This window comes from Entelurus aequoreus, linkage group LG04 (assembly GCF_033978785.1).
Source record: "Entelurus aequoreus isolate RoL-2023_Sb linkage group LG04, RoL_Eaeq_v1.1, whole genome shotgun sequence".
Classification (NCBI taxonomy): domain Eukaryota; kingdom Metazoa; phylum Chordata; class Actinopteri; order Syngnathiformes; family Syngnathidae; genus Entelurus; species Entelurus aequoreus.
Window position 1 is genome coordinate 53,410,440 of NC_084734.1, and position 27,494 is coordinate 53,437,933.

The window sequence follows — 27,494 nt, forward strand, 5'->3', positions numbered from 1 at the left end:
TGTTTTCTTCCTGATTACACACATGCATTTTTGCAACTTGTTGCATCAACCATCACCATCGTTTTACATGGAAAAAGTACTAATAGTAACAGGTTTGGAGTAGGTTTTTTACAATCTGATCTTAAGTTGAAACATTTTCCCCCTGTTCAAATGCACATATTTTCACACATGACCATTGACCACTAGAGGTTAGCATAATTCCTGTTGACCTCACTCGTCGGCGATCACTCGAAACGAGTATGATTGTCCTCCTGTTGGTGGGATTGCCTTCAGGAGAACGCCTATGCGTGGAATCTTTTAAAGTGGGGAGACTGGTGCACAGACAGCCACCACACTGTCCTTGGCAAAGAGAAGGCCAGGGTCCAACAGCATGGAGACCAAGACAATTGGGAGCCCATCTTTGCTGCAGCCTTCTTCCGCCTTTGTGACCGTTGTGGCACTTCTATGCAACCATCATCCGCCCACTCCACCGTTGAGGTCTTTTTCGACGAGTGAGACGCGCAGACTCCAACGTCACTTCTTCGCTGTGGAGAGCTGTATCCGGTGGCAAGGGAAACCCAGGACAACCGGCAACTCCTCACAGCTGCATGAGGCTGCCGGAGCTTCGGTCTGTCGGAGGACTGCCTATGGTGCGCCTACCAGCTCTTTCTTTTCTCTCAGGGTGTGCTCCCCTAGCCTTTTGTCTTCCCAGACTAACCCACAAGGCAGCGGGGCAGTAGTTGGGTGACGACAGGGCATGTCCACAAAGTGGGCTTGTGCATCACGCCTCTAGGGACCACTGCAGCTCTGAGATCCCCTGCCACGTTTGCTTTGGGGCGTGTGGCCCTAGTTACCGTGTGTGGCCACGTGGAGGCCTGACAGGAGTCTTGGTGAAGGAGAGGCTGTGTACTGGCAGGAGAAGACCGACACACAATGCTGCTTCTCCGTTCACCACAAGGGCTAGTCAGTGACAGTGTCTGTAAGAGAGAGGTTAGCAAGCAGGTGAGAAGTAGACATGCAACCTTCCCTCTAACTACTGCATTAGACGCATCACAACACCCTGTAGGCTGGGCCCACACACACACAGTTGACACCACTATGGTACGAATCAAACGCACTAGTAGTACCATTGTCACCGGGTGCAGTGGCGTGTGTCTCTAATTTGAACAACTGGGAGGTTGAGGCTGAAGGATCGTTTGAGCTTAAGAGTTATGTTTAGTACTGATATGGTGCTCCTGGGAGAGACCGGGACCACCAGGTGGTCTTGGGAGAGGTGAAGTGAATTATATTTATATAGCGCTCTTCTCTAGTGACTCTTTACATTGTGAAACCCAATATCTAAGTTACATTTTTAAACCAGTGTGGGTGGCACTGAGAGCAGGTGGGTGTGTCTTGCCCAAGGACACAACGGCAGTGACTAAGTTGGCAGAAGCGGGGATGGAACCCTCAAGTTGCTGACACGGTCACTCTACCAACCGAGCTATACCGCCCCAAGAGGTATAGCTGCCAAAGTTGTCTCTGGCGGCAGCGCAGGTCGGAATGGGACAGGTGATAGGTCAAAGCCCCAGTATTGCTCAGTAGGGGGATGGTGCCCTTGAATAAATGCTGCAGTGCGGCCCGAGTATTACAGCGAGACTTAAGTCAAATAGGACATATTGAGAACAGACTTTATAACACATTTACATAACTCGAACACATCCATTCAGTGTTTTATCTGTGAACAACTTATCTAACAATATTGTGATGCAATGCTTGTCATTTCTTGAACAAGACATTTCCTGTTACTCAGCTTCAAAAGATTGATACCTGTTTATATAAACGAATGTGGGGTATTAAGACAGCAATATTATTCAATAAAGGACACATATTACATAGTATGTCTAGCTTGTGTGCTATTGTGTGCTTAGCTGTTGTGTGGCTTCCAGTTGCTAGTCGCATATATAGCCTACCATGTTTACCTTTTGTAAATGAGTTGACAAAAATACAAGAAAAGACTAAACTTGTGTGCTTATTGGAGGACATTTAGATGTTACCTGGCTGTTCAGCTTTACACAAATAAACATGCTGTTGGGCTGCTTGTATCAAAGATTATATCACACATTTTACATACAATCACATGTCATCCCACACTTAATTTTGCAGATATGGGAATATCAATATCAGGCCAGGAAACATCTGTGACCAATCTGGTTTTGTCTATTTTTTAAACCATTTAATTAATGGTTGCGAAAATAGGACATTGAATTTAGCCCTATAAATAGCTTCCTAGTATTTGAATAAAAACAATGTTTTTATTTGATGGGAAATGTATTGACTGTAAATTCAAGTGATGTGAGCGTTGATCAGTCGCCAAGGTTGTGTCTTAAATGTATATGAAAGATAATAAATCTTACTCAAAATTAATTCATTGTTGGCAAACGATGTTTAGATTTTCTGTGAAACATTGCCCGGACAAGCTAAACTTTATTTTATTGGACAACTCTGAACATTATAAAAATAAATAGATGATTCACAGTCAGCATCATAATAAAAAGTGTTATCAAAATGACGCATCAGCAAGAATGAAGTATTGAACATGCATAAATCACTTTGAGTCTCTTTTTCAACATCCCGCAATTTGACTGAGTATAAAAATCATCTTTCAAGATAGACAGATTAATTGAATGCTTGATCCAAAGTGTTCAGTGACCGTCTTCTTGGTCCAACCGGTATTTTTCAATATAGCGTCTGGAAAACAAATAGGAAGAGTTACACCATTTAATGACATCACTGCTGTTTCAGACTCAACACATATATCATCTTCAATGCAATGAAGAGAAGCATCCATCCATCCATCCATTTTCTACCGCTTGTCCCTTTCGGGGTCGCGGGGCATACTGCACGTTTTATAAAAAGTGTATCCTATCGGAGTCGCTGACCTTCATGGTTGTGTTGCAATGCTAACGCAAGGCAGGCTGAATTTGCAGCAGCTTTTTTACAAAGTTGCGGCAACAGTTGCAATGTTTTGAGGCTTTTTTCCCCCAATAATGTAGACGCAACTTGTGACTATCAATTTGCAATACATTTTTTAAGTGCTACTTGTAACCTTAGCCTAAAAAGCACAGAATTTCAACAGAAATTGGAAAACGAATACTGTATTGATGTTTTACTTGTTTTATACCACACAGACTTAGAAGTAGGCACTATATGGTAGTAAAAGCACATACTGTATTTGGAACTCATTGACAAATTACTGTACTGTTTTAATTTATTACAATTAATAATACTAATAATACACATAATTACAGAAATAAATACCACCAAAGGCTTCCTTATTGTCCATTGTCTGCCACAAGTTGTAGACATTCTCTATGTATGATGGCCCTTCGGTTGCCATGCCTTGCTGTTAGAAGTGGTGGGACTAGTTTTGTTAAGGCCCGTAGGGTGGGAGGGGGTTTCTACTTATTTTGACATATGCTTGAAAAGTGTTTGTCCATCTTAAACACTTATTTATGTTCCAACTAATTTACCCCCGCATGTCAAGAACATTTGAGAACTGTTGCGAGCGATCTATAGCACTCATTTTTGTTAGTAAACGAGAGACGATGAGAGATTATCATCACACTTCAACTTCTCTCTCATGTAAATACTGTCACTTTACTAGGCCAGCATTGCAAATTAAAATATGTTCTTAATTGTCTTACCCTTTATAAAGAAATACATTAACACATGTAAATAAATGTTTATATCCAACATTATCCAAAAGACTTAGCGCTGTAGACAGGAACAGGAAGTAGGTCTGAGCTACGTGGGAGGACAATAATTGTGCCATTTGATCACTAAAGAGTTGCTATATTGTTACATGTTGTTGCTCCTGCTTTGTCTACACAAGAAACGAACATAAGTTTTGATTAGACTGATGAAATGCACGTTTGAGCGCCACTTCACGCTTAATGTGAAGAGATGTTGCGAGGCTACACATACTTTGCTGGGATTTGCATGAATCGGCGCAATCCTGGAGGGACTGACAAGCGTGAATCCCCCAAAACAGTGCTATTTACATCCCATGAAATAAAACAACACAAAATATAATATGCAATATAAAATCGATAAATGCACAATACAATTGGCTTTGAACAATGATGTGTAGTCAGTAGAGTATCCTGTACATTGTTGATCTGATTGCATATTTAATACATACAATTGAAAAGATTAATATAAACGACCTAGAACACTGGAAATCATTTGGTATTTGTCCACGCTACTTAAAATGACATTTTACCTTCAAATATTATCTTTCAAATCCTTAGGAAATGTTATATGCTTTTATAATTGTATTACTCCCTTTCAATTTATTTAATTTTCACACTTTAATGGGGTTTCACCAAGTCCTGTTACCTTAACACATAACCACTTCTAAAATATGTGGAATATTCTTCAAGTCACATGAGCCACAGGAAGTCGCATCTTTCATAGCCTCTGTCGGCCAAAAGTCCACAAATTTATTTTTCATGTACTGTATATTCCATCATATTTCAACTAAAATCTCAGCACACACCTGTTACTTAAAATTATTTTTGACTGTAAATGTTGTTTTGTTTTGTCAATGAACTGTAATGTGCTTAGTGTCAACATGATATTAGCATAAATGTAATCTGGCTATATTTCATGCATTTTTTTATTCTGTGCTAAAAACTTCCTCCTGTCACTCAAATGTTTTATCCTTGGCTTTATTTTGAGATCTATCTTAATCGTATCTTTATTATACAATACTCCTTTACGAAGATATAATGGAATCAAACCTTCGTGCAAAATTGTACAGCGCTTCTTTCCTCTCCTGGAGAGACAAATGTCTGTCAGCTGGGGATTTCGCAAAAGGCTTGCCAGCAGGCTGTGAAGAAGACAGTATTAAAATGAAGATTGCTTTGTAATATAGAGTAACATAAACCATGAACAACAAACATGATCAAAGTGAAACCTTTGTTGTTGGAGTAGAACTAGAAGAGTATGTGCTGTTCATTGACGCTCCAAAGGATGACGTCCCAATTTCTTCCACTGAGGCTTCCGCCCTGTTCTCCAGGAGGTTTGTTATGGTGAGGTCAACACAATTGGTTTTTGCTGTGGAATCATTCAAAGGCAAGTGTCATGCACTGCAAATAACCAGTGCAAGTCATACTTGGCATGGTGTTTTAAATAATCACTTGGTATGGTTCCTCTTTTATGGACTAACAGGATAATTGACACTAGGGCTGCACAATTAATACAATTTTAATCATGATCACTATTTTGACTGCCATGATAAAATGAGGGTGATCGTAGGTGATATTAACATTTAAAATACAGGCTCCAATGAATATCATATCAAACTCTTTCACAGCCCACGGTGGCAAAGAAAAGTTCTGTGAATATGCTTCCGCCCACTCAGAGGGGCCATTGTGCATCGGCACAGAGTTTCATCACCACACCGACTACATTGCCGGCTGGCATGAACCAACTTTTCAGGGCTGCTGCAGCCGGTTGCATTGTTACACTTCCGTGGAGTCTAGGTGTGCGTATAAGACCGCACTGCTATTAGATGGTGACAGGTGTGGGTGGACGCTTGCAAAGGCATAAAAACCAAGGGGACAATATTGGAGACAGACACATTTCTCCAACCCAAAAATGATACAGTGGAGGAGAAATATTGTTCATTTTGAAATCTTTAACTCTCTTGCGCTAAAGTGCAACACAGCGTTGTGTCACTTTGTGTCCCCCACTTCACTCTGACTCAGAGTGTTAAGGACAGGAGGACATATAGCAAAACTGTGTGTAGGGAACATTTCCATGAATATGAATAACGTCAACACTAACTAAAATGTTTGAATGCAGGCTATAAAAGGACAGCACACCGAGTTGTAAGTGAGGCACTAAGCTTGTGTGTTAGATGTGAGACGTATCACTCCTATTCATTTTTCTTGGCCAAACTGTTACACTGAACCACACGGTAAGTTCAGAGAAGAACAACGCTTGTCTATTACACTTCATCTTCATCGTTTTAAAATTATAATAATAAGACACCATGTTTATTTTTTTTATTATTTATGGGGGATTTGTGGTGTTGGGCGGGGAACAAGCTCATGCTTCAAAACCCACTTCGAAAAGCTGTGCAGTGCAAAACGTGCTTATTTTTGCCATTAATCCTGAGTTTCTAATTTTTATTTATAAAAGAAAATCTGCACAAATTGTTGCACTAATTTTTCTGTTTTATAAATAATGATAAATGGGTTATACTTGTATAGCGCTTTTCTACCTTCAAGGTACTCAAAGCGCTTTGACAGTATTTCCACATTCACCCATTCACATACACATTCACACACTGATGGCGGGAGCTGCCATGCAAGGCGCTAACCAGCAGCCATCAGGAGCAAGGGTGAAGTGTCTTGCCCAACGACACAACGGACGTGACTAGGATGGTAGAAGGTGGGGATTGAACCCCAGTAACCAGCAACCCTCCGATTGCTGGCACGGCCACTCTACCAACTTCGCCACGCCGCCCCTTGTAGGTTAAAGTGTTTTATATACTGTATTTTGCTTCTGAGATAATATTGCTAATCAATTTGAATTCATTAGTATTTATAGAGTTTAGTTAATTTAGTTTTTTAGTAAGTGGTTAAAGTCGGTCAAAAAATGTTTATAGTTTAAATACGTTTTTTTGTAATTATTTCAGGCAAATTGATGCACTTTAAATCTTTTCTGTTACGGACTAAAAAACAAAAAAAAAGACACAATCATAACAATATGTAATATGTTAAATTTTAGCCGTATTTTGGTCATTTTATGCATTACCAGAACGTCTTTCCTCGCCGCATTTATTTCCGTTTCCATAGCATCGCATTTCGGACTTCAGGCAACAAATGTGTGTTCCTACTTCCGGAAACAAACGCAATGGCAGACTTGGTAACAGACACAGAAGACAACTTTTTTTGGACAAATGAGGATTCACAACCTTATCTTTTTAAACCTGAATATACGGACCATGAACTGCTGGTTATAGAAGCGAGTACGAACAGAGAGTGAAACGTTGGAGCAGACAGAAGTCGAGACAGTGAGGCTGGCATGACTTGGCGCTGCAAATGTGCAACTTGGAGCCAAGGTCCGGCTATCTGCCGACAGAAATGGTGTGCTTACCAAAAATTAACTTGAAAAAAACTTTCCTGGACAGCTTGACCAAAAAGACAACTGTCCATCGAGTGAGTCATTATAACATTGATCATAATACATGCAGCACATAATGCTTGTTATTACAACTGCATACACTGTCAATCTAGCTGTGTACAAACAAACACAACAAAGACCTTGTATGGTTAACGTCACATGACACCAGTAAAAGAAAGTGCTTACTGGTCCCAATATGGACCTTTTTTCTTTACTTAGTGTTAGGTTGCCATTGTTTTTTTAGGGGACAGTCAATGTACACAGTACATTTTTCTCACCAGACACTTAAAATAGGATAATTAAAAAAAAACATGATGCTGCAGAACATCAATGCAATGCCATAATCAATTGAAATAGGATTTTGGTTGAGCAGAGGTCAGCACAAAGAGGATATGGGATAGATGAGTAAAAATGTGACTGTACTTCATTTACCTAAGTCCTTTACAATGATGTTCAGTGGGATGTGAGGCAGTACATCCTTCACTTGCTGGGCCATCTTAGCAATTCTGCGTTCATCTGTTCCCAAAGTCGGCACCATGAAACCCAGGCCTATAGAAGCAGGCCTCACGCCTACAATGACAAATCAATCAAAAAGCAAATACAATGCTCATTCACGAGCATGTTGATTGATTTGCTTACTTGTAGACGTTGGTGGCACAGCATGTCGTATCCTCTTGATGTGCTCTGCTTTGTCAGCTCTAGTGAGCTTTGTGGAGACTAAGCCCAGTTCACAGGCCAGCAGCTGAAAAGATGGAGGCCCACCAATTTCACACTTTTGTAAGCATTTTCCCTTATAATAGCATCTTTACATGAACAAACTGAACAAGCAGCAAAAACGCAGAGCAAACACAGCAATATACAGTACAATGGTTCTTTGACATACCAGTTTTAATATACAAGCCTCCTCTGTTTTTTGCTTTGGTTTGTGAGCTACAACGTAGGTAACAAACCATCCTAAAATGCTCTCATAATATGCCACAGTGTACAGCTCCACTAATGGACATTGGGGTGTTACTTTCAATACAGCTCCACTAATGCACATTGGAGTGTTACTTTCAAAGGCAAAATTAAAGTATTGCTAGAAACATAATTTTATATTTTATATAGGGCTTTATTGTATTATATGTATAGTACATGTTCCAAAAAGCATAAAACACCACCAGAATTAGAGATATTACAAGTCAAAGTGATGAAGCTTAGTGTTACGCTCATGACTTGGTGTAACTAAACATTACCCTATAAGATGAAGGCAATTGCATTTTATTGATATTTGAAATGTATTCAATGTTTATAAATGAATATTTAAATAAACTAAATGTAAAAAAGGGAATAAATATTCAAAATAAGATCATTAAATGAAATCTAGTTTGGTTACGCCATCATGAGCGCAACACAAGGTTGTAAAAGTTTCAACTACAATTCTAAATAAGATGTCAAAAGAAAAACTGAAATCAAATACACACAGCTTAAAGATTGATCAATACCTATTTAAATTTAGTAATGCATAAATATGATGACTTATCAAAATATAAAAGAAATATACCTGAACAGAACGCTCATGATGGTTACACCAAAAAGTAACGCTATGAATCGCGTTTTTCCAAGTTTTTGGGGCATTTTTATGCTATTTCCAAGCATCTCATTTATTTATCTCCTTTTTATTATCGTTGATTTTAAATGGTCAAACTAATGCATATTATATATGCATGCCCTAGTAAACAAAAAAAAAGTCATATTTATTTTGATTGTTACATTTTGAAGTACATTTGTGCAAGTAGGTGCGAATATACCCATTACCAGAGCTGTACACCACAGCAAGTGCCGTAACATCCGCACAGTGTCTCAATCGAAAAGATTTGCACATTATTAGATGTGAAGATCTTTAGACAAAAACTATTCAGTTCTGCCTTTCTCCTCCACCTCCACCAGCATCCACAAGTCCACCATACTGGACCAAACACAACATATCTAAACATTGTGAATGTGAGTGTGAATGTTGTCTGTCTATCTGTGTTGGCCCTGTGATGAGGTGGCAACTTGTCCTGGGTGTACCTCACTTTCCGCCCGAATGCAGCTGAGATAGGCTTAAGCACCCCCCGCGACCCCGAAAGGGACAAGCGGTAGAAAATGGATGGATGGGCATTTATTAAAGTCAAATACAAAACCCAAAACCAGTGAAGTTGGTATTTTGTGTAATTCGTAAATAAAAACAGAATACAATTATTGGCAAATCCTTTTCAAATTATATTAAATTGAATATACTGCAAAGACAAGATATTTAATGTTCGAACTGAGAAACAATTTTTTTTTGGTGCAAATAATCAACTTAGAATTTAATGGCAACCACCCATTGCAAAAAAGTTCTCACAGGGGCATTTTTACCACTGTGTTACATGGCCTTTCCTTTTAATAACACCCAGTTAACGTTTGGGAACAAAGGAGACCAATTTTTTAAGCTTTTCAGGTGGAATTATTTTCCATTCTTGCTTGATGTACTGCTTAAGTTGTCCAACAGTCCAGGGTCTCCGTTGTCGTATTTTACGCTTCATAATGCGGCACACATTTTCAACGAGATACAGGTCTGGACTACAGGCAGGCCAGTCTAGTACTCGCACTTTTTTACTATGAAGCCACGCTCTTGTAACACGTGGCTTGGCATTGTCTTGCTGAAATAAGAAGGGGCTTCCATGATAAAGTTGCTTGGATGGCAACATATGTTTCCCCCAAAACCTGTATGTACCTTTCAGCATTAATGGTGCCTTCACAGATGTGTAAGTTACCCATGCCTTGGGCACTAATACACCCCCATACCATCACAGATGCTGGCTTTTGAACTTTGCACCTATAACAATCCGGATGGTTCTTTTCCTCTTTGTTCCGGAGGACACAACGTCCACAGTTTCCAAAACCAATTTGAAATGTGGACTCGTCAGACCATAGAACACTTTTACACTTTGCATCAGTCCACCTTAGATGAGCTCAGGCCCAGCGAAGCCAGCGGTATTTAAGGGTGTTGTCGATAAATGGCTTTCGCTCTGCATAGTAGAGTTTTAACTTGCACTTACAGATGTGGCGACAAACTGTAGTTACGAACAGTGGTTTTCTGAAGTGTTCCTGAGCCCATGTGGTGATATCCTTTACACACTGATGTCGGTTTTTGATGCAGTACCGCCTTAGGGATCGAAGGTCACGGGCATTCATCGTTACATGTAGTGATTTCTACAGATTCTCTGAACATTTTGATGATATTACAGACATACGATGGTGAAATCCCTAAATTCCTTGCAAAAGCTTGTTGAGAAATGTTGTTTTTAAACTGTTCGACAATTTGCTCATGCATTTGTTCACAAAGTGGTGACCCTCGCCCCATCCTTGTTTGTGAATGACTGAGCATTTCATTGAAGCTGCTTTTATACCTAATCATGCCACACACCTGTTCCCAATTAGCCTGTTCACCTGTGGGATTTTCCAAATAAGTGTTTAATAAGCGGTCCTCAACTTTCTCCGTCTTTTTTGCCACTTGTTCCAGCTTTTTTTAAACATGTTGCAGGCATCAAATTCCAAATGAGCTAACATTTGCAAAAAATAACAAAAGTTTTCCAGTTCGAACATTAAAGGCCTACTGAAACCCACTACTAGCGACCACGCAGTCTGATAGTTTATATATCAATTATGAAATCTTAACATTATAACACATGCCAATACGGCCGGGTTAACTTATAAAGTGACATTTTAAATTTGCCGCTAAACTTCCGGTTCGAAACGCCTCTGAGGACGACGTATGCGCGTGACGTGGCCCGGGGAACACGGGTATGCCTTCCACATTGAAGCCAATACGAAAAAGCTCTGTTTTCTTTTCATAATTACACAGTATTCTGGACATCTGTGTTCGTGAATCTGTTGCAATTATGTTCATTGCATTATGGAGAAAGAAGCTGAGCAAGCAAAGAAGAAAGTTGTCGGTGCGAAACGGACGTATTTTTCGAACGAAGTCAGCAACAACAGTACACAGCCGGCGCGTCTTTCTTTACATTCCCGAAAGATGAAGTCAAGATGGAAGAACTCGGATAACAGAGACTCTAACCAGGAGGACTTTTGACTTCGATACACAGACGCCTGTAGAGAACTGGGACAACACAGACTCTTACCAGGATTACTTTGATTTGGATGACAAAGACGCAGACGTGCTACTGTGAGTATGCAGCTTTGGCTTCTAAACATTTGATCGCTTGACCGTATGTGCGCAACTTTTTTTTTGCGTATGTACGTAACTTTTTTAAAATATATAAGCTTTATGAACCTTGGGTTAGGTGAACGGTCTTTTGGGCTGAGTGATTGTGTGTGTTGATCAGGTGTTTGAATTGTATTGGCGTGTTCCATGGAGCTAGAACTAGCATAGGAGCTAGGAGTTAGCATAACAAAGACGTAGGTGTTTTTATGCAGGATTAATTTGTGTCATATTAAATATAAGCCTGGTTGTGTTGTGGCTAATAGAGTAAATATATGTCTTGTGTTTATTTACTGTTTTAGTCATTCCCAGCTGAATACCAGGTACCGTGAGTATGCAGCCTTGGCTGCTAAACATTTGATAGCTTGACCGTATGTGCGCGTCACGTACGTAACTTTTTAAAAATATATAAGCTTTATGAACATTGGGTTAGGTGAACTGTCTTTTGGGCTGAGTGATTGTGTGTGTTGATCAGGTGTTTGAATTGTATTGGCCTGTTCTATGGAGCTAGGAGCTAGCAGAGGAGCTAGGAGCTAGCATAACAAACACGTAGGTGTTTTTATGCAGGATTAATTTGTGGCATATTAAATATAAGCCTGGTTGTGTTGTGGCTAATAGAGTATATATATGTCTTGTGTTTATTTACTGTTGTAGTCATTCCCAGCTGAATATCAGGTACCGTGAGTATGCAGCCTTGGCTGCTAAACATTTGATAGCTTGACCGTATGTGCGCGTCACGTACGTAACTTTTTAAAAATATATAAGCTTTATGAACCTTGGGTTAGGTGAACGGTCTTTTGGGCTGAGTGATTGTGTGTGTTGATCAGGTGTTTGAATTGTATTGGCGCGTTCTATGGAACTAGGAGCTAGCAAAGGAGCTAGGAGCTAGCATAACAAACACGTAGGTGTTTTTATGCAGGATTAATTTGTGGCATATTAAATATAAGCCTGGTTGTGTTGTGGCTAATAGAGTATATATATGTCTTGTGTTTATTTACTGTTGTAGTCATTCCCAGCTGAATATCAGGTCACCCCCGGCTCTCACAGCATCTTCCCTATCTGAATAGCTTCAACTCCCCACTAGTCCTTCACTTGCACTTTACTCATCCACAAATCTTTCATCCTCGCTCAAATTAATGGGGAAATTGGCGCTTTCTCGGTCCGAATCTCTCTCACTTCATGCGGCCATCATTGTAAACAATAGGGAACTTTGCGTATATGTTCAATTGACTACGTCACGCTACTTCCGGTAGGGGCAAGCCTTTTTTTATCAGATACCAAAAGTTGCGATCTTTATCGTCGTTGTTCTATACTAAATCCTTTCAGCAAAAATATGGCAATATCGTGAAATGATCAAGTATGACACATAGAATAGATCTGCTATCCCCGTTTAAATTAAAAAAAAACATTTCAGTAGGCCTTTAAGTATCTTGTCTTTACAGTCTATTCAATTGAATATAAGATGAAAAGGATTTGCAAATCATGGTATTGTTTTTATTTACGATTTACACAACGTGCCAACTTCACTGGTTTTGGGGTTTGTACAAATAAGGCAGCCAGAGATGTATACCGCACTTCTCTTTTGTAAAGTAAATCTGTCTAACAGATATGGACATCTGGGTGGCTTGACAGGACAGATTTATAAAAAAATAAAAATTATATTTATTTAACTTAGCTGGCCAGATTGTAGACGGTGGAGGGCCAGATTCGTAGTTTGGGGGACTCCAGTTCTACATAATTCACTGATAAATGTAAAATGCATCTTAAAATACAAATTTCAAGTACTTTATGTACACTAGATGTCAGAAATATTTTATTGTGGAAACTGAATCAAAAAAGAAAGACATTCAAATGATCCATCCATCCAGCCTTTTCTACCGCTTACCCCATTTCCTTTTATTGTAATTGTACAGCAAGTAGATCAGGTTTTTGCCACCTAAAATGAAAAATAGTCGACTTCTTGTACTGCCTTGCTCACCACTAGCTCCGCACAGCAAGTCAGTCCAGTGACACTTTGCGTCTTTGAGTTACAATCGACTCAAAACATGACTTAAGAATGTTTATCAAAAAAAATGGATGTTAAGAAATTTTAATTAGATATTTTTCAAACCCCTACATTCTATTGTACTGTTGTTTCTAGTGCTGTCAAATATTCATCCATCCATTTTCTACTGCTTGTCCCTTTCAGAGTCACAGGGGAGCTGTCGACTATCCCAGCTGCACTCGGGCGAAAGGCAGAGTCCACCCTGGATAAGTCGCCACCTCAAAGCAATTTAACAAATAATTATTCGCAACTAATCGCTGTAGCTAACTCGTAAAAATGTGTCCAGTTAAAGGTTGTTTATCTTTCATAAGTGTACCTTAGGCAGATAATTTTCAAGTTAGTAACACTATAAACATGGGACTGACTGGACAATTGAACCGTGTGTTAAAAAAATAGTGCCGTTTAGGGAAATTTTCGTTAACTTTGACAACCATAAGTTGTACACAATACCTGTTTTTAAGTACACATTTCCTATTTCAACATATGTAATAAAAAATGACTGCTGTTTTTTGGGGTGTCTGGGCATATATTGGCATTTCAATTCATATCGATGGACAAACCTGATTTGATATCAGAGTAATGTGAGTTACAAGTTAAGATGCGTAAATGACTGTACATCACTCTACAATTACAAAGAAAAGATTGAAGTGATAACATGATTTTAAGTTTTTTAAGTATGCTTTTTCAACTAGTTTTATTTTACCTCCTGGACTTTGTTGGCAAACTCCTGTGAGGACTCATCATCTTGTCGGGAAACTGGTGGTAACCAACTGAGGACAGAGAAGAAATAAAGTTAGGATATTTCCAAAATATCAATTATCAAAAATTGTGGGTTGTTTTTCAAAATACTACTCCTGAACAAAACTTGAGAATATTACAAATACTCTTGCTCCTCTTTTTGCATTCTGATGGTCTTTTTACAATCTGATTACAATCCACATTGCAAGTACTTGCAATTCACCCCCACTCTTAAATTGGTCATACCCTCATTTTAAAAAGTTATTGGATTCCAGTTGGGCACTATATTTTATTTTAATAAAATACTCCAAAAATATAAAGTTGTGTTTAGGGTAAATCTGCCCCCTTCTCCTCTTGGCCTTACGGATTTGGCCGCCTCCTCCTCAACCACGCCTAGTCGCCTACTGTTTTGCGGTTGGTCAGGGGTCGAAGGTTAGAGAGCTGTACATTAAGTGTTGAAAGCAGAAGAGCAGTGATCGCGAGATAGGTCTTCAGCTGCCCAGAAAACAAAAAAATGCTGCTTTACTCCAATTTTGATATACCATTCTTTGTCTGAAAAAACACTTTCCAGTTGCCTTTTTTTTTAAAAAGCGGCAAAAGGGGGCAAGGAAGCGTTAAGTTGTCATTCATGGACATCCTAAATTTGTGACGTGAGAAATTCAAAATTCGAGGGTGTCTTGATGCAACTTTTTCATATCTGATACAACACCGATATTGAAGTCTTGAGTACTGACCAATAGCAATACAATACAATATCAGTAACAAACTTTTATTTTGTTTGTAGTGTAGAACGTTAGAAAAGGTTAGATTAAGCGAAATTAGTCAAACAGATGACATTGAAAAACACTAACCTATGTATTAGTAACTATCTGGAATGAACTTACACTGTCTTTAAGTTGAAGTGGAGTGGTAATAGTTTCTTTGGCGACATCTAGTGGTCACAATAATTCAATACAGTAAGGTCATGGTGCAGTAAGTCGAAAGATGTAGACACTTTTGTTACTGGATACTTTCTAATAGGCCTCTCTACCTTGGAGAGACTTTATATGTGTAAGTAATATGCAACTATAATTATTTTACAATTGTTAATATTGACAAATGTGCTGTTTTCGACTGCAAAACTGTTAAATTAAGGACATTTCGGTCACAAAAGAGCCAGACAAACAGAATGAACAGTTATTATTTTTTACCCGTAGGACATTAGGATTTTGAATCTCTCCCAATAGCTTACACTGATTTTCATTGTTGCACTGCTGTTCGTACTGGTTTGTGTGTATTTATTTTTAACATGTTATTTATGGTTTGCTTTGTATTTTATTTTTATTTGCACCTAAAAGAGTACCACCTGTAATTTCGTCTTGCTCGACAACAATAAAGCGTTCTATTATATTCTATTCTATACTCGTTACATCAGTCTAGCTTGTGTGCTTAGCTATTGTGTGGCTGCAAGCTCCTAGTAGTAGCCTATAGCCTACCATGTTTACCTTTTGTAAATGATTTGAGTAAAATGCAAGAAAATACCTAATTTGTGTTCTTATTGGAAGACATTTAGATGTAAACTGGCTGTTCAGCTTTGCACAAGTAAACACTTTGCAGGACTGCTTGTGTTGAGCCGATATAGTTTTGCTGATATAACACTGATGTCCAATATCAATATTAGTGCTGTCAAATGATTAGATTTTTTAATCAGATTAATCCCACTTTTGAATAATTATGATTACCGTAATAATTTAAAATCACTTAAAAAATGTTGGACACAATTGCAATGTTCCTGTTAGAAGGTTAAACAGGATTAGCTTTTTTAATGTGTTAAATAAATGCGCATCATTTATTTGTTCAAAACTTGATGACAGTTTAATCTAAGGTGTACTCTGGAGTGAAATTTGCCAAGTCAGAGTTTCCTTACTCATCTTTGCACTGGCATATGCATTGACCTGATCACTGAACGTACCTTTCGCCACCTATTAACCTGTAATCATTCGCGTTTAAGGTAAAGGAGCATGTGCAGTCAAAATAAATTGTGTTCTTAATCTGCATATATACATGATTAATGCGATCATTTTTTGTCATTATTCATATGAGTTAAATAGTTTTTTTTGACAGGCTCAATTAATATCAGATTGCGACACCCCTAAAAAAAAAAAAGCAAGCAGGGATAAGTTAGCTCATGATATTGCACTTTTACATCATGTGGAACAAGAATACAATATTTTATATTACATGATAATATTATATTTTATATTTATTTTATTTTATGTTTTAATGTCGGATAAAGGGCTTTAAGATTTTGTTCAGGAGTTAATATTGTTTAATAAATAAAGGATGTGCAAAAGGATTCAGTGGGCATGCAACAAAACCATCAAGTTTAGAAGAAGAAAAACATACAGTACATATTGTGATGAAGTCACCACAAGATGCTGCAGCTGATAGAGATAATGATAATGATAAAGGTATTTAGTACCTTACATGATACACTGTAAATGGAGCAAAAAATGTCCATAAAAGCTCTGTCAACCAACTGGACTGTGGTGTGCTCTGCAAATATAGAAACACAAAAAATGGGATTTTGTTCAATTACAAAATATAATAAGTATCTAATTGTATGCAAAGGTACATATTTGAGCCAACACACCGCCAAATAGGCAGTCAAATAGGCAGTGTCAGTTTTAACTATCTGTGTTTATCCTTTTCGTGCACATTTGAGACAAATGCAAAATATAAAATTACCAAAGCAATCAGGGGTCGTGCAACCCGTAAAGCCACAGGTTGAATGGAGTCCGTCAAAGAGAAAGGCCACGAACTGAGGAGGAAATAAGACATTGTTATGAGTGTTGTATAGCATGCTCTGCAGAAGTGCTTCTCAACTTGTCTGGCTGTGGGACACTTCTTAATGACCCAATGGTCATCACTACACACAGAGTGAAATATTTAATTTAAAGATTACAACTAGTAAAACCTCCAAATTCAGTGTCTCATAAAATGTCAAAAAGTTGAATATTATAAACTACAGGTTAACGATCCGATCAAAATATTCACCGCAATGGTTGTAAACGCTCCCCTCCTCAATGGCTCCACATCCGGGTCCTACACACTTTATACGTTGCCATCCACCAGCTTCAAACATGCATTAAATTGATCGTTCTGGAGCCACAATCGTTCAAACTTGCACTTACCCATCCTATGCAAGTAATTGGGCTTTGCTGTGGGCTTTTTTTCAGTTTTCTCTGTTGCTCTGCTAAGCTGTAACAACACACCGCTGGGTGCATACAGCACACTAGATGGCGATGCTGGATAAATTATGACCGGGCAGCACAGGTACCCTACTTTAGTTCCGTTTTGTTGTTACATTATAGCGTCCTCAAAAATCGAAACATTTAAAAGCAAGACTGACGTTTATGCATGTAAATAAAGTAATGTTAAAAGATTTTTAAGACCTTTCAAAATCGTATTTAGACCTTTTATAGGATTTTAGGAGGATTTCAGACATTTTAAGGTCTTAAATTCAGATTGTTGGATTTAAGACTTTTGAAGACCCCGTGGATACCCTGTTCGAGGTCAACATGAAAACAAGAGGCATGTTTACTCATTAAAGGGGAACTGCCCTTTTGTTTCCACAATCATTATGAACGACAAGAACACAAGTCTTAGGATTCTAAAGATGATTTAAAACGCTTGCAAGATGTGGCTAATGGGAGTTACCATTGTAGCCTTCAAAGCCCTCCATCAATGTTTTGTATACAGACTGCAAGTATATGTATAATGTAGTAACAGGCACATTCAGAACAATATGAAATATGTTCCTACTTCCGGAAAAAAACGCTTGTGTGGCAGACATGAATCATGAATCATGGCAGACAACGAAAACGACTATTTTTGGACAAATGAGGATTCACCAACTTACCTTTTTGAACCTGAATATACAGAGGATGAACTGGTGGCTATAGAAGCAAGCATGAAACATGAACGTTGGAGCAGACGGAAGCCAAGAGAGTGATGTCAGCGTGACTTGACAGTGTAAATGTGGAACTTACAGCCAAGCTATATAGCGACATAAATGGCATGCTTACCCAAAATCACCTGGAAAAACTTCCCCAGCCATCTGGACCAAACTGACAACTGTCCATCGAGTGAGTCACTATAATATTGATCTTGATACATGCAGCACATCATGCTTGTTATTACAACTACAGTACATACACTGTCGAGCTAGCTGTTTACAAACAAAACATAAAATGTGTGCTAATACTTTACAGATGATGATTGTTTATGTTTTTCAGTCAGTACAGATTGGTGTCTTATCACATTGTCTTGTGCATTACAAACTCAAAAGCCATTCAGCTGTTGATGCCGTAGCTAGCTTACGGCTAATGTTGTAGCATGCCGTCGCAAGGCAATGTATTACCACTTGCCACACTAGAAAAACAGTTCCTTAATGTTCGCTCTTACAGTAACAATGTTGCTACAGCTTGGTTATTGTACAGGTTACGGAAAGTAAATGAAGAATGGTTGGCAGTTATTGGATGCATTTTTAAGTAATTCAGAGGCAGAATGGATTGATCCCATTAGCTAAATGGCTAGCCCCCTGGAACAAGTCGATTACAAATTACAATGCAAATTAGAATGTTGTCCCTCATAAAGATTGTGAACGAAAAAGTTCAGTTCCCCCTTTAACACAAAACATATCCCAATCTAAACTTATATAACACAATGCTGTCTAAGCAACTAAGCTTTTCAATTGTGCACATTGAACCTACAAGCTGTGCTCTCTTAGCAAATCGATGAAGTATTACAAGATAGAGGTGTTTACACGGTTCCTTACAGGACTGCTGAACAGAGTAGGACGAGACACAACGCCCACCAGAAATAATTATAATAGATTTTACAATTTATTCGTTACACATTTTTCATTTAAATACATCTTAAAGTGCAAGAGTAAAACCCAATATTTAAAATACTAAAAGCGTATCCATTAAAACAGATAAAATACTAAGACTAAAACACTGATCAGTGAAGCATAAGGAACACAAAACATGCAGAACAATGTCTTTTTAATCGGTGTGTCTATTCATTTTCGAAATAAATAAAATAACTTACACAAAAGATTCCAGCGGGTATTTTTGGAGCGCATTCAACAATGTGAACTGTCAATAATGACAACTGTGATCATTTTGGTCATAACCGTAATATAACATTTTCATATTGTTACATCCATATTACAACTACAAAGGAGCATTTTTCTCTTGCTTCTATATCAGCAAAAAACCGAATACATGGGATTGCATCTAAAAATCTCTGCTACAAGCTTACCTGCAGTGTCTACTTGTGCAAAGGTGGACAGCCAGTTAACATCGAAATGTCCTCCAATACACAATAGCTAAGTGCACAATAGCACACAACCCAGACATAGGGATGCAAGGATACAAAGTAAAATAACAGACCATTCTGTCCATCCTGCACAGGACAATGCGCCCCTTTGAACCGTTGTTTATCATTTCTGTAATTGACAAGCGGTAGAAAATGGATGGATGGATGTTTGTCTATGAATCTTCTCATTCATCCAGGTCATTGTCATCTCAGGGCATTCAATCGATCGCAACTGGACTGTTTGGTTTGTCTTAGAAGACGTTTTGCCGCTCATCCGAGTAGGCTTCATCATCCGAGTAGGCTGGTTTTTGTAGTATACATTTTTGGGGTTTGCAATGCCGTGCAATGAGAATCATCGCTTGCCATTAAAGTGTGATGGTGCATTCTGGTGCGTACTAGTGAGAAGCACTGATGTACATGAGTACTGAGTAGTCAAGGAATTAGAGGTAATTTGCGATTTGAAATTGTTGTGTTTAGTTACTGTAAACTTAAGAAAAGTCTTATAGTATTTAGTACAACAAAGTGATTCTTTGTTTACTGCAAAATGAGTTTATGATAGAGCTTTATGTATTAACTATACCAGGGATGTCAAACTCATTCTTTTAGCCCAGGGGCTGCATGGAGGAAAATGTATTCCTATGTGGGCCTGACTGGTAAAAACATGGCATTAAAATTTTAAAATAAAGACAACATCAGATTGTTTTTTTTTGTCGTATTTTAGCCAAAAATAGAACAAGCACATTCTGAAAATGTACATATTACAAATAATCCTCTCCGCAAAACACTTCAAGTTAGTTGAAAATTCTGAGGAAAAAATTGGTGCAGTTTCAAAAACACCATGAAGAACATAATGAACATATTCTTTGTCTCAGTGTTTTTACAAAGTCATTCAACTTTAAGCACTTCCTGTTTAGGAGTTTCATGTTGGAAGTTCATCATTAAAAATGTTTGGAAAAGCAATTGAGTGTTTCCTCAAACTGCCGCATTGGTGAAATCCGCAACTTCCACAACACATTCATTTATCATCATTCAAATATGTATAATTGTTTTACAAATAAAACAATTATCGGAATGATACCGTAACCGAAATCAAGGTAACATAACTACAAACTTAACTAATGTGAACATAGTATATTTAAGCATAAAATAAAATAGAACAAACAAGAAATATAAAAACATTTTACAATGGAGTTCAGGGTGCGCATTGTGCATTCAACCAATTGCAAGCGCTGCATGTAACTAACTACAAAGATGGTCAAGTTGACTTAAGTCTTTGCATCTTATCGTTTCATTATTTTATCCGTTGAGTGGATAATTTACAATGAAAGTGTCGATACTGCCGCCATCTTCTGCCAGCGACAACAGGAGCAGCTGATTGCTTGCACCTGCACTTATTGGAGTAGGGCAGCCAATCCAGTGGGCGTTTAAAGTCAGCTGACACGTCATCTTTAAACAGTGTCATGTGTGACGTGGGTTACACTTCAATTGCTATTGCTACATCCAGTGGACACATTTTGCACATAAGTTTATTTCATGAAAAAAATGCAGCTAATTTTTATAATTCGCAAACTGATTTTGTGGGCCACGGGCCGGATTTAACCTTTTCGCGGGCCGTACGTTTGACACCCAAGGACTATACAGATGTTGAAGTTGAGAGGCATCCTATGTTGATGTAGTAGATAGCAGCTGTTGTGTCACACTCATGTTTGCACTGACCTGAACTTAAGCAGACCTGCATGGCCATTTGTAGTGTCCTCCTCAGGAAGCAGAAGCAAGGGTGAGGCAGCTTCCATAGAGCAGTACCTCTGTAGGAACTCTCCGATGGCTTCCTGGCCAGGTGCCGGATGGACTTCCATGAAACCTCGGGCCCAACATACAAAACCTGTGGAGCCCTCGAACTGGGGCTGATGAGAAGAAGATAGATTAGTTCAAATATAACCATTATTTTGAATGCCTCTTAAATTGCATTGGAATAAAACCTACACTATCTGAAAAACGTGCCTTTAATGTTTCACATAACTTATAACTAATAACATCATCATACATGCTGTCGCACTAGACCACCTGTGCATAGGACTAGGTACCATCCATCCATCCATCCATCCATCTTCTTCCACTTATCCGAGGTCGGGTCGCGGGGGCAGCAGCTTATTTTTATAGGTACGAACCAAAATCAGTCAGTACGATCAGGTACCGATTTACGTAAAAACTAATGGTATTATATTACAGATTCCAATTATTTGTATTAGATATAACGTTACTTAGCCCTCCAAAAATTATCTTGTTTGATGCTCGACACAATAAATATCAATCTGAAAAGAAGTAGAAGTATGTGCAGCATGCTTTTATAAATCTGTTTTTTTTTCACCATACGAACATTCTGAGGTTTGTGCTTAAGCAATGTTTTATGTTGGAATCCACACACAGTTGTTCAAATGAGGCCCTTGGTCATGCTGGAAGCTGAATTACCTTCAGCAACAGTCTCTTACTAATTCCGAAATACTATGCACCCGTCACACATCGTAATTTAGTTTTAGTTGAATTACACTTTTAGCGACAGTTGGACCGATTAATTGGATTATAATTATGTCCTGTTGGTAGGGCTGCACGATGATGGCCAAAATAATAATTATAATTGTTTTTATCAATATTAAAATTATGATAATTAATCACGATTATTCATTACGTTAGGTAAAACAGTGTTGATGGGGTTGCATGTGACACCGGCATCATGTAATTTTTTATTAAATAGTCTAATAAAAAGGCTAGATAAACGTTATCCATATATTTAAAGACACATAGTTGTGGTTTTGTTCATTATTAGTATCAACATGTCAGCTTTTTCCCATTACATGATGCCTGTAGCTAATTTTTCCATATTTGACGGTGCCATAAAACCGCCACATTTTATGGGTGGCCCTCGAGTCATCAATTGGACACACCTGCTTGACCTAGTTATGGATTTGATCGTTTGTAGTGTGAAACATGTACATTAAATGACAAAGTAGAAAAATATATTCATTTAGTGTAACAATTGAACTCATGTGAAAAGAGTGTCAATTCACAATTACATTTTGGCAGTCAGTACTATCAGGTACCGATTTACGTAAAATCTGATGGTACTATATTTCAAATTCCAATGATTTGAATTAGATATAACGTTACTTAGCCCTCCAAAAATAATATTGTTTGATGCTCGACACAATAAACATCAATCTGAAAAGAAGTAGAAGTATGTGCAGCATGCTTTTATAAATCTGTTTTTTTCGCCATACATATTCTGAGGTTTGTGCTTTATGTTGGAATCCACACACAGTTGTTCAAATGAGACCCTTGGTCATGCTGGAAGCTGAATTACCTTCAGCAACAGTCTCTCACTAGTTCATAATTCATCATTTATAATTCAATAATTCATAATTAGGGAGCAGGTTTCGCCAGAACACTGGTCAAAAATGACTATATAACTATAACTAACTAAGTATTTGCAACAATGAGGGGGACTCACAGTGCAGCAGGGGGTCAAAAGGTTGATTACGTTGTGATCAAACTCTGTCCCGTGATTGCCTATGTAAAGTTTAGTTTAACTGCACCTGCAGAACATTCACAAAACACTATGTCATGTGAACTGTTTTTTTTAAAGTAATAACTTTCTGACATAAAACAACTCTCAGCAAAATGAAAAAAAAAACATGTTAACAATACTAATAATGTTAATGTTTCAGTTCGACATGGTGGTGGGTGTTTTGTGCTCATACACAAAGGCATCTGGTGTGGTAGGGCGTGTGCTTCACAGGGCTGTTCTCTGCCACTGCAGTTGTAAAAGTGTTTAATTTAATATGCAGCGAAGCCTGCTTTTTACATGTTAATATCGCCGACGATCAACCTCATTTAATCGTGGCAACCAAGATGGTGGTCGTGATTAAAATTTGATTATTGTGCAGCACTACCTTTGGGCGAATTTGATTTTAAATTTGAACAAAAAAGAAATCAAGCATTGTCACAAAACAGATTGTATTCATTTAGCAACAATGAGGGAGTCTCACAGTGCAGCAGGGGGTCAGGAGGTTGATTATGTTGTGATCAAACTCTGTCACGTGATTGCATATGTAAAGTTTGGTATTCTTGTCTCTGGACCGAGGATTTTTCTGTCTCACGTGCATCCCCAAGACCGAGCACATAACCCTCACAATGAATCTGTTAGGAGAGAGAAAGAAAGAAAAGTCACCTCTCAACCACATGAAACACCAAAGTTCACGTCATTTCTGTTTATGACAATATGATTGAACAGATAAGACTGTATGCTCACAGCAAATGGCCATATTTAATCAAGTTATCATAGCTGTCAACCTGCAACCTCTATTTCCTATACAATGACTGAGAAAAAATGGTGTGCTTTTTTGTACTTTAAAAGAATGACATTACAAATATGCAATTAGACAATGACATCATCTAGACTCCTGCAAACCACCACCGCAAAGAAAGTACGCTTTGGTGAAAATTAAGTGATGCAAAGAAAGTGTAAAGTGCCAAGCAACTTTACTCTTCCGAAAACTAGACGCGTCAAATAATCGCATTAACTGAGATTAATTAATTAGTAAAGCTAAACACATAGATTTTTAAATTGGATTAATGTGATTAAAACACAAATGTTACTGTCTCTGTATGCCTGCGAGTTGACTTGCCATCTTCCTGCTCTCGACTGAGCGCAACAACACTGCCGTCACGCGGTACGAAGATACTATGTTGCCACGGCGAAAGAGATATCTCACTCTTTCAGAAGACTTGGACAGTGATGGTAGCAGCTATACATAGTGGGGATAGGATTAAATATATCTAACAGTGTAAAATATTCATAATGAATATAAAGACGTATCAGAAATGTGTTTGCATAGAGTAAAAAATGGTTATATAAATTTTTTGTGTAACCTGCATCCAACTATTACACCAGCTATGGAGACATAGCATCACTTCCAGGTGTGTTTTGACCCCCCCATTAAGACTACGTAATACTATTATACATCTTTGCAACAATATAGTGAGTAATTACATGTACAATCATGTGTACATTATATTTAAATCTATATATTGATTCATTACATGTACAAAGATGCATACATTATATTTAAAATCAATATAGTGATATTACATGTACAATCATGTGTACATTATATTCAAACTGACCTGTGTAAAGTTGCACCCCCCACCTTGTCCAAAACTCCCCGAACTTGTCCCAAATGTTTGTGCCGTTTGTTACGGTTGTTAAGTTATTCTGAAATACATTTTCAAATTAGTGGTGTCATCCATCCCTTGACAAGTTGCCACCTCATCACAGGGCCAACACAGATCAAAAACATTCACACATTAGGGCCAAATGAGTGTTGCCAATCAACCTATCTCCTTTGGTCAATATAGTGAAATAGCAAATGTGCAATAATGTGTACATGATAATAAAAATCAATATAGCGATATATTACTTCATACAAAACCCAAAACCAGTGAAGTTGGCACGTTGTGTAAATCGTAAATAAATACAGAATACAAATTTGCAAATCCTTTTCAACTTATATTCAATTGAATACACTGCAAAGACAAGATATTTAATGTTCGAACTGAGAAACTTATTTTTTATTTTTTGCAAATAATCATTAACTTAGAATTTAATGGCAGCAACACATCACAAAAAAGTCTACGTCGTCGTATTTTACGCTTCATAATGCGCCACACATTTTCAATGAGAGACAGGTCTGGACTACAGGCAGGCCAGTCTAGTACTCACACTCTTTTATTACAAAGCCAGTAAGCCACGCTGTTGTAACATGTACAGAATGTGGCTTGGCATTGTCTTGCTTAAATAAGCAGGGGTGTCCATGAAAAAAAAGTTACTTAGATGGCAACATATGTTGCTCTAAACCTGTATGTACCTTTCAGCATTAATGGCACCTTCACAGATGTGTAAGTTACCCATGCCTTGGGCACTAATACACCCCCAAACCATCACAGATGCTGGCTTTTGAACTTTGCGCCTATAACAGTCCGGATGGCCCTTTTCCTCTTTGGTCCGGAACACACAACGCCCACTGTTTCCAAAAACAATTTGAAATGTGGACTCGTCAGACCACAGAACACTTTTTCACTTTGCATCAGTCCATCTTAGATGAGCTCGGGCCCAGCGAAGCCGGCGGAGTTTCTGGGTGTTGTTGATAAATGGCTTTCGCTTTGCATAGTAGTTTTAACTTGCACTTACGGATTTAGCAACAAACTATAGTTACTGACAGTGGTATTCTGAAGTGTTACTTAGCCCATGTGGTGATATCCTTTAAACACTGATGTTGGTTTTTGATCCAGTACCGCCTGAGGGATCCAAGGTCACAGGCCTTGCGGCTTACGTGCAGTGATTTCTCCAGATTCTCTGAAACTTTTGTTGATATTACGGACCGTAGATGGTGAAATCCCTAAATTCCTTGCAATACCTCGTTGAGAAATGTTGTTCTTAAACTGTTCGACAATTTGCTCACGCATTTGTTCACAAAGTGGTGACCCTCGCCCCATCTTTGTTTGTGAATGACTGAGCATTTCATGGAAGCTGCTTTTATACCCAATCATGGCACCCACCTGTTCCCAATTAGCCTGTTCACATGTGGTATATTCCAAATATCAATCAATCAATGTTTACTTATATAGCCCTAAATCACGATTCACAAGTGTCTCAAAGGGCTAAATAAGTGTTTGATGAGTTTTCCTTAACATTCTCAGTCTTTTTTGCCACTTGTGCCAGCTTTTTTGAAACATGTTGCAGGCATCAAATTCCAAATGAGCTAATATTTGCAAAAGATAGCAAAGTTTACCAGTTCGAACGTTAAGTATATTGTCTTTGCAGTGTATTCAATTGAATATAGGTTGAATAGGATTTGCAAATCATTGTATTCTGTTTTTCTTTACGATTTACACAATGTGCCAACTTCACTGGTGTTGGGGTTTGTATATTATAACCTTGATGGAAGTGTTTGGATGTTTTTAAGCACTAACAAAGACATAACCATAATTACCTTTTAAGAAAACTTTCTGGTAGTGCACAACTGACCAAGAAAACGTGGATGCCAATAAAAATCCGTAATAACATCAAACAAATGCCAACTGGAAAGTAAAGCAGCAACAGCAGGAGGACAAGTGTATCTTTGGGTAACCTGTGGAAAAATGGAAAGCACATAGTTCAAAATAATGTTTACGAGGCATACCTGAGTGTGTTAATAGAGAGCCATCGCTCTCAATCCAAGCATGTCGTTACAGTAAATCAAAATAATGAACATAATAATGTGTTGACCTCCTATTTCCAAATACAGTTGGAGACTTTCGTTTTTGACACATTGCATTACGTGTCACTGTGTGTCGCCATAATAACGAACGCTTAACATTATGTCATGTTTAGTTGATTCCAAAATATACACCGACAACTGAGACCGAACAAATAAGGTTTGAGTTATTTCGATCCAAAATGTAGTGGGTGATGTCAAATGCTTTGCTCTGCATCAAGTCGTTACATAAGCTCGCAAGCCTTGTATGACTTACCGGCGAAAGTCGATCATATCTTCAATGTTGGGAGCCTCCATGTCTGTCAAGTGCAAGCTTTACTCAAAAGGACGCCGCTATTAAAACAACCACAACCTGGCTTCTCCCTAAAAATAAACCAGTCATCACGTTCACAACAACAACATTATCTTCCACGGGCGTGTACAGACCACTCTTCTGTGAAATGTTAATGCTCACTCCCAAGATTTTGGAAGAAATTCAAACAAAAGGGCTTTGAGAAAACCAAGCCAACAAGTTTATGGCGTTAGCTTAATCGCTTATGTTAGCACTAGCACTGCTAGGACCGATGCGCCCTGATAACCTTAACGGGAAACACTTCCGGGGAAAATTTTCCAAAATAAAAAAGCTAATGCGAATGAATGTTCCTCGCCAACATGGCCG

At 38.3% G+C, this 27,494-nt stretch overlaps 1 protein-coding gene across 2 annotated transcripts; it reads right to left on the minus strand.

Annotated features, from left to right (window-relative positions):
* Window positions 1–2,422: 2,422 nt before the first annotated feature.
* aup1 (AUP1 lipid droplet regulating VLDL assembly factor) lies at window positions 2,423–27,494 on the minus strand. 2 transcript variants are annotated; one of them, XM_062045300.1, is made up of 12 exons: window positions 27,093–27,494; window positions 26,573–26,710; window positions 23,570–23,720; window positions 21,243–21,430; window positions 16,890–16,962; window positions 16,624–16,697; window positions 14,128–14,194; window positions 7,792–7,894; window positions 7,585–7,701; window positions 4,937–5,076; window positions 4,761–4,849; window positions 2,423–2,706 (listed from the first exon to the last, which is right to left on the minus strand). In XM_062045300.1, the coding sequence occupies exons 1-12, from the start codon at window positions 27,131–27,133 to the stop codon at window positions 2,661–2,663; spliced, it is 1,227 nt and encodes a 408-aa protein (XP_061901284.1). In that variant the 5' UTR covers window positions 27,134–27,494; the 3' UTR covers window positions 2,423–2,660. The 2 variants fall into 2 exon arrangements, with proteins under 2 accessions (XP_061901284.1, XP_061901283.1); XM_062045299.1 differs by having other exon boundaries at window positions 7,585–7,722; window positions 27,093–27,490.

Excerpts from the sequence above, each read along its gene's own strand:
- aup1 (XM_062045299.1), bottom strand. The coding sequence starts at position 27,133 with ATGGAGGCTCCCAACATTGAAGATATGATCGACTTTCGCCG. Across the intron at positions 14,195-16,623 it reads TTTACAGTGTATCATGTAAG|TTGGTTACCACCAGTTTCCC; the intron begins GTACTAAATACC and ends CTCTGTCCTCAG. Across the intron at positions 2,707-4,760 it reads CTGTACAATTTTGCACGAAG|ACGCTATATTGAAAAATACC; the intron begins GTTTGATTCCAT and ends TTTGTTTTCCAG.